The 8292-nt window shown below is 41.2% G+C and overlaps 2 protein-coding genes across 5 annotated transcripts in view; one reads left to right on the top strand and one right to left on the bottom strand.

Annotated features, from left to right (window-relative positions):
- LOC112157183 (B-cell receptor CD22) overlaps positions 1–8292 on the top strand; it is an 821740-nt gene that overhangs the window by 182281 nt on the left and 631167 nt on the right. The gene's annotated exons all lie outside the window — the stretch shown is intronic.
- Positions 1–8292, bottom strand: part of si:ch211-214c7.4 (protein piccolo) — a 29478-nt gene that overhangs the window by 10019 nt on the left and 11167 nt on the right. For both annotated transcript variants that reach the window (XM_024289771.2, XM_024289773.2), the window contains exons 2-3: positions 6484–7131; positions 6310–6403 (exon numbers count right to left, since the gene is read on the bottom strand). In XM_024289771.2, coding sequence (XP_024145539.1) covers positions 6310–6403; positions 6484–7036 — 647 coding nt within the window. In that variant the 5' untranslated portion in view covers positions 7037–7131. The remainder of the gene's footprint in view (positions 1–6309; positions 6404–6483; positions 7132–8292) is intronic.

The following is an 8292-nucleotide window of genomic DNA, read 5'->3' on the forward strand; positions in this document are numbered from 1 at the left end:
TGGTTTCAAAGGGAGGATGGAAACTGGAAGCACAATCACCGAGAGGACGCTAAAGCCAATATGTGGAGAAGCTGGATTTGACTTGGGAGACAAAGACTTTAAAACATTTAAACCTTGGAGATAGTATTCTGATCGGGGGGGTGGGGAGGTGTTTGTTAATCTCAGACTCTTGGCTCAGTAAGAGAGGCCCATAAACTTTAGACAAAAAGAGGTCCCAGGCCCAAAGGCAGAGAAGTAATGAATGTTCTATTGTTTGGAGTTCTTTTTGTACCATGTGTATTTATACACATAGTACCGTTTTACAACACATGGCATGAACCCCAACTGTAAAATGATGAGCACAAGAGTTCAGAAGAACGAAATTTTAGCAGTTCTACGTCTTTGAAAGATTGATGTAAATGAATGAATTGTCTTTAGTCCAAATCAAGAACGTTTTTGGATTCTTCTCCAGACTTCCTGCTACTGTCATTTGTCCGACAGCAGCTCGTGTTTGGATAAATACTCCTCTGAAGGGATGAACCTTCAGTCACTCCAGCCTGTTTTCAAGGATCAAGAAAAGATCCCATTTCCTGCGCGTGCATCCTCACAATTTTTCATAGATTAGATTCCCTCTTTAAAAGCTTCACTTATACTGAATCATTTCTGCAGCAAATGAGCTTCAGTTTAGTCTCACTGGATGTCTTCTGTTTTAATGGTGTACCATTATAATCTAGAGTTGCATTTGTTGCTATGGAACGCTCGTCTCAGTCATAACTAATGCAGGACAGAGAAGCTGAGAAGTTGGTTGGCATCAGTGCCAACTGACAGGAGCAGGACAGCACTAATCCCCTCTGAATTTTACAACTGTTGTAGTAGAAGCTCTCCGTGCGATGCTGACCTTACCATCCGTCTCTCAGAGAAGAAAACAGCCACGACCATTATGTGTTTTAGTGTCTGATGTCACATCAGGAACTACTGCATCTCAGCCCTGTAATCAGACCTGTGACGGATCAAATGAAGGACGAAGCGACAAGGGAACCACCTCACCTCTGAACAATCTGCTCTTTATGAGGAAAGACGCTGCGATTAAAAAAAAAATGCAAAATAAAGAGTTAAGAGAGTCAAATACGATTATTTCAATGTGAAGAAACATTCAGAAGCGCTGAGTGTCAAATACTTTGTTTAACTTGAATCCTCCCCCCTGACACTTTCCCCCTACACATCACGTATTATTCCCACCGTTCCCACCTGCTTTAATATTCTGTTCCACCCAAACTGTTGGGGGTTTTTCTCCGGGTACTCCGGGTTCCCCCGTAAAATATTTAAGACAAATTGTGTAAACATACAGAAAAAAAAAAACTCTGCCCAAGTGATTTTTGAAATCACTTTACCAGTCCCAAGCCTGGATAAAAGAGGAGGGTTTTTTTCTGTTTTCAGCTTATCGTTTCTTTTGGATTTTTTCTTCAAAAGACTCAAATAATATGCTAACTAGGTAATGATTTTATTCAGTGACTTCAAGCCATTTCTTTGTTAAAGAATAGCTAAACAAACAAATAGCTAGAAGTAAACAATACTTAACTTATTTAGGAGTGGGCAACATTGATTGTTTAAAGCCCAAAACATTTAACAAAGTTTCAATTGCAGACAACCATCAAGACCCAATTACAACGCCTACATTGGCATCACCGGGGCTCCACTCTTAAACCAGGCCTGGGTTGGGGCCCCTTAGAGGTTGGGGCTCTTCCACAAGTCCGGCTCGTCCAGCCTCAACAGACTACGTGGAACAACTCTCCCATCTGTGTTGGAGGGAAGGGAGCTGAGCTTGTGCAGGAGGTTGAGAGGTAGCAGCTGGGTGTAGTTGGACTCACTTCAACTCAGTCCCTCAACTTGATTGGACTCTATACCATTCTGGAGTTGCTCATGGTAAGAGTCGACAAGCCTTTTTGGGGTTACTCATGAGCCTCCAGCTCAGCCGGCAGGAGTTGGAGTTCACCGATATGGAGAGAAATAAGTATCATCCCGATTTATGCGTGCGTAATTCTTGATTTGTGTGGAAGTTTGGATTTGTGCGTGCATACTCAAGATTTTGTGTACTTGATTTGTAGCCGGCCGGTGGGCTGATCAAGCCTCTACGCCCTGTGTGTGTTTAGAAGGGCCTCGCCCTGCTATTGCTGCATTCTACCACTGCTGAGAAGCTCCGCGGGGAGACCAGACCAGACAGAGCACCCACAACAATCTACGGGTGTTCAAAAGGGTCCGGCGTGCATGTGTAATTAGTTTCAAGCTGTTGTAATCTTAATTTGTGCATTTGTAAAATGTATTTTGGATATTTTGGATTTTGTTTTCATTTTGTAATTTTTGTACGTTAAAAATCAAGAATTACATACGCACAAATCCAAAGTTACGCATAAATGATGAATTACACACGCAAAAATTGGGGTGATATTTATTTCTCTCATACCCCTATAGTCAAAAGTACTGTACAGCTGGATAACTCTGACATTGCTCACCATTTCTGTTGCTATGCTAATGTTAGCTTGGGTTGAAAGGGCTGTAAGCTAGCTGGAGAGTGTGCAAACAGAGGAATGATGGGATATCAGCAGAGACGTACTTTCATGCCAACAATCCCGTCCACAACTCGGATCAGAATTTCTAAAAAACAACTGCCGCTCTGCAGAAACTATGACCTGGAAAATGCTTGGAGTCGGACAATAAACAGAACGATCCCTTCTCAAGTTAATCAAGTTTTGATTTAAGTTATTATTTCAACATTTTAGAAAGTCCTTGGTTTGAATCCTCAAAGGGAACTTTCTGGGTGGAGTTTGCATGTTCCCGGTGTGTGTGTGTGAAGATTTGTTTCTCTCCAGGGATTCCAAAAACATGCTTAATAGGTTAATTAAAGGTTTAAAATTGTTCTCAAGTATTAATATGAATGTATGTGGTTGCATAGTCCTGCCATGGACTGTCAATCCATGTAGAGCGTACCCCTTCTGTACCGGTATGTCTATTTACTGGATGGATGAAAATTGAAATCATTTGTATTTAATCATCATTTATACCTTGATTTAGAACAGGAGATCAGAATCAACAAAACTGAAAAAACCCCACAAAGATTCAGATAGAAAGTAATTTTGTCTGTCATTTTAAAGTTTTTTTTTGTCAATCTTCTGGTTCAGCAGTAAAACAACATAAACAGGATTAAAATCACAGCCGTTTTGGATCATTTAACAGCAAAACCTGAAAATGTTCTCCACAGTTTTCTATCCTCAAAGTTCTTCAATATTTTACGTTGGTTCAGAGTCCGTATGAAAAAGTCTTTTTCGGAGCAGAATCAGCTGATTCATGTCGATTACATCCACCTTTCAGCAGCGCGAGGCTGCGTTTTTCCAGAATAAGATGGAGTTTCGTTAATTACAGTTACCATAACCAAACAAATGTAAACACTGGAGCTAAAGCTCCAATGTTAAAGCTAATTTATTTTTTCAGAAGTTATGTCTGTGAGCGGAACTCCAGTCTCAGTTTTTGAACGGAAAAAAGCTCTCGCTAGTTTTACTTTGAAAACCGGAAGCTTCATCGTCACGAAGATGTGTTTACTTCCGGTGGCAGTACGGCGCCTCTTTATGCTTCGTTTTAGTTCGTAAACTTAAAGACCAAAATCCTCCCAAAAAGTCTTCTCCACCCATTGACCTGAAATGCATATGGGTGGGGCTTAAAGACATGTTTGTAATAATATAAATAAGAGGCTCAGGGAGGTAAACTGTTGAGCCTTTTTGTTTTTGCAGAAATGTGTGCAGCAGAGAAGATTTGGGTCACAAATTTTAAGTGTTATTACTTAAAAAAGTATCAAGTAAGTAAAGGTCTTGAGGTTAAGTCATGGTATCTAGACATAGATTTTAAGTCCAGATACCATGAATCAACTTCAAGACCTCACCTGGATAATCGAGAACCTTCACCAACAAGAAGTACATTTACACTGGTTCCCAAGTCAGCTTCAGGATCCAGTTTGAGATTGTTTCATTAACTTTTAAAAGTCTTCATAGACTTGGAGTCTCAGAGATAGTCGTTCTACTTCCAGGTATAAAAAGAGTCTACAGAAATAACTCCTATTTCATAAATATTTTGTTTTTTAGTGTTCCAAAGGTAATATAAGATCATATCTGGAGTTTTTGTTGTTATATTGTCATTATTCAAGCTTTTTGGGTTATTTTGGCATCAATTAAGGTTTTTGGGCTATTTTGGAGTTTCATATTTCAGCTACATGCTGACTGTTTTGGCTAGTTTTTTTAGACCAATTTGGTATTTCGCAGGCAATTAGCTTCAGCATATTCAGCTATCAGCTCTAGCATCTTCAGCGGCCAAATTCAGCTTAAAGGATTTACAGCAGCATTATTGCAGGTAACGCTATATATCTAGTTTGTTTTTTAGTGTTCCAAAGGTAATACATGGTTTATATGAAGTTTACTCTGAGCGACTAAAGAAAATCATGGTCTGGCCCCTTTAAATAGAATTTGTAAATAGTGCCCCCCCCCACCGTCACTGACAAATAAAAGGCTATAGGTAAATGACATTAGCTATTATACAATGTTCTGTAAGCTACAATTCAATTTAAAGCTGTCAGGGGGAGTGTAAACACGCGACAAACAACCTCATGCTTCAGTTTTAATGATGTGTCATACATTAAATTCTGTTCTAAGAGTTAAAAAAAAAATAAATCTTTAGCCATTACTTTGAAAATGATTTTCAGTTGCATTTAATTTGATCAGTTCCTGTGTAAAAACATTTAGATTATAGTGAAAAATGACTCAATGCTCAGATAAACTAATTGTGTTTGAAGCACACACAGAGCAACTATCGTAGGAAAACATTTGCTTTTAGCCTCAAGTTCACTGATGACCTGCTCCCAGGAAAAGTGACGCAGCACACGGTTCTTTTATTGAATAATCTGGTCCTGACAGGAAAGCCAAGTTGGTGCATAATCTCATCAGGTCTGATTACAGAGAATTACATCCCGTGGAAAGATGTCTGGTTTGTTATGGATGACACCGTCTGTGAATGTTAAAGATCACTTCATGTGCACTACATGACAATCACACCACTACTTTCTGGTTGGCCCGTAAAGCCTTCGTCACAACCGTTCTTACGGGTGGATTTGGGTCGTCTGGAAGTGAAAATGGTCAAACGTCATAAAGTGTATCCAACTTCCATTGATCTAATTAGCATATTTCACAATATACAACACACACAACAGTGGTACAGACCATTTTCATGAATTCCGTTAAAAAGTGGCCGTACAAAGAAAACAGACACACCTGCGCTCACCTCAACACAAACAAAACTGCCACTGGGAGGCATCGGCAGAATCTTTAAGATTTTATGCCATTGCCCAATTTTTATGAAAATTGTTGGCGTGGTCATTATTGTAGATGGCGGCAGTCGGGTTGGGGATGACGCCATTATGAAATCAGGGGACAGCCGCATCGTTGGCCGGCAGCAGCTCTTATTGGACGATGTGCAAATGCCTCCGGATGGCGACCGTCAATATCAGGTCGGGGTTCATTCTGCACCACTCGTCATTCGGAACGAAGTCTCCTGCTTTTACTGAGGCATCCGATTGGTCAGTTTATAACTTTATATAGAAAAAATAAATTAATAAAAAAATTGAGATTATAAAGAAGCTGTTGAGAAGAATTTATCAGAGCAAGAATGGTTATTCTGACAACTAAAATAATTATTGGTAAACTCTATGGGTTTTCGGCCTTCTTGCAACCAGCAGGTACTTTCTATTTGGAACTCGAGAGGGGAAGGGTTGATATGTCCGTTGTTTCTGCTGTCAATGGCTGGCATTTTCAGATATGGGACCGTAGTGTAAGATGTGGCCACTGCTCTCTACAAACCTCCATATGGGTCATCCCCCCGTACAGGTCCATGTGACCGAGGCTTTGGTTTTAAGTAATATTTACTGATATTTTGGTGCATTTTCTTAACTTTGACTAAAAACAAATGGGTCAAAAACAAATCAATTCTTGTGTCAACAGAACGGCTCTCTGTCCTGAAAGGGAGGCCTGGTTCCTGCTGGAGGCTCTGTTTAAGACAAAGCATTTTTCTTCAGTGTCAGTTGCTCCATTGAAGCCTTCTGTATCAGCATGACTTGAACCTGACTCGGTAATCAGATTACTCTCAAATGTGTCAGTCTCAAAGAGGAGAGATGGGTCACATGGAAAACTCAGCACTTCAGCTCAAGCTACTTCCATTGATTTATTCGTGACTGACAGCCTTAGAAAGGTCTCAGGGCGCCGCTGGACCTGAAAAGGTTCAGAAAACGCTCCGTACCTCGTGGTTTTTGAAGCTGCAGCACCAACTGGCTTAGTGGTTGCTGAAGGTCCAGGTTTTGGAGAGGTGGAAGTCAGTGTCCGAGCAGGGGCAGCTGCAAAAACCAACAAAGGAAGAGCGTGAGGAAGAGATTCAAAACTTTAGCTGAGCCTTCAAACCTTTTCCTCGACTCACCTGCAGTTTTGGGTTTAGCTCCATTAGCCGAGTTGGCTGCTGTTTTTTTCCCTGAAGTGCCATTAACGTTTGCAGGTTTGGCACCGTTTGGTACCGTTGGAGCAGAAGGCCGAACAGCTCCTATAGGCGCTCGCGTTGGGTTCCTACTGGGGGCGGATACTGCCGCTACACCCACGTGTTTCTTAGGCACAACTGCAGCGGTTGTTTTTGATGCAGTCGTCACCGCAGGTTTTTTGCCTGGCGGTACGGCAGGTTTGACATCTTTGACTGGACGGTGTGAGTTAGTTCCTGGTCTAGGATTGGATCCAGAAACCCCTGCAGAGGCTGCAGACTGTGTCCTGCTTCCAGATGTTTTGGTTTTTACTTTGGGGTCGACCGTCACCGGCTTGCCGTTGGTCTTTGGAGCAGCCTGGTGCGGTGCACTGTTTGCCGATGGCGCCCCAAGTTGGGACGGGACTTGTTCAACTACGTTTTCTTGCGTCGACGATGGCTCGGACGCTGCAGTGACTTCCGCAGGCTCTGCGGTTTCCATGGTAACCCCATCCGGCTTCATCCCTTCAAGCAAGAATGATGAAACTTGCTGATGTGAACCGAGTCTGCCCGGCAACGCTCTTTTCTGTGTGAATACTTTCTTTATTCTTCAGCGTTCTGCAGAAAAAAAAAGAAAGAAAAGATGAGGAATGACCTGGAAAGGTGAAATGAAGTTTGTTCACCTCAATGGATCCAAGTGGATTTTAAGAAGACTTAAAACAAGGTTTTCAATCTAGTGAAGCTCTAACACTGAAACAAAAAGCTAAACTGCTTAAACATTTAATATCTGAACAGCAGGTGATGTTGATGTAGAAACAAACTTGAAAAAGCAGAACTGAGACAGTAATATTAAACTCAATCGATGCCAGCTCTGCAAATTCAGGTTAGCAAAGCTACTGTTGTGAGAAATGACAAAACTGGAAACCTTGAAATCTCTCTCAGAAAAAAACAAAAAAAGTTGACAAGAGAACAGAATGTTTCTCATGTTGAAGAGTTGTAAAGAAATGATGACAGGCGAGTCTACGGAAAATAACAGACTGCCGGAGTGAGCAGGAGTTGCGTTGAAAATCGTGTTTCGTGGCTCGTACTTCAAGCGGATTCCGGAGTGCGTTTACTGTAAGAGGCCGTTTTAATCAAAGTATGGCGTCCGTTAAAGAGCAGATAAGATCACCAAGAGTTCAGGGTGTAAAAACGATCAGTGGTGTGAAGTTCTTAAACTTCCAATAGGAGATCAAAATGTCCATTTGTGGAATAAAATGAGCCCCAAAAGTCCAATCCAGATTCTTCCCCTACCCCTCAAATTATTGGGGGCATTTGGACGGGTAGTGGTGCTGAAATCTGTTATTTTTTTTTTTTTATTTTTTTTTTAAGGGCAGCCATACAAACTTACTACATTTCCCTCTGTCACGTAACGATCCGCAAATGAGAAACTCATTTCTTCGTGTGGGTGTGCTATGAAACACCAAAGTTCACATTTGAATACAAGTAATGACTTTGTTTTGGCACGACTTTTTGAAGTTATATAACCAACGTTAGGTATTTCTCGAGTGCGTTAACGTAGATGACATAACTCCATTTAGAGGGCTCAATATGGAGGTAGGGGAAGAATTCAGATTCAGTCTTTGTTTTCATGTGGAGCACCAGGAAATCGGTAGATCAACAAGTTTGTATCCAGAAAAAGTGGAGTGGAAACAAAGAGCAAATACAGTCGATGATACAAAACTGAAGCAACACTATGAGTAACAAAACCAAGATGACCGACCAACGGCACAGGGATGA

The sequence above is a fragment of the Oryzias melastigma genome, linkage group LG1, assembly GCF_002922805.2.
Source record: "Oryzias melastigma strain HK-1 linkage group LG1, ASM292280v2, whole genome shotgun sequence".
NCBI lineage: Eukaryota > Metazoa > Chordata > Actinopteri > Beloniformes > Adrianichthyidae > Oryzias > Oryzias melastigma.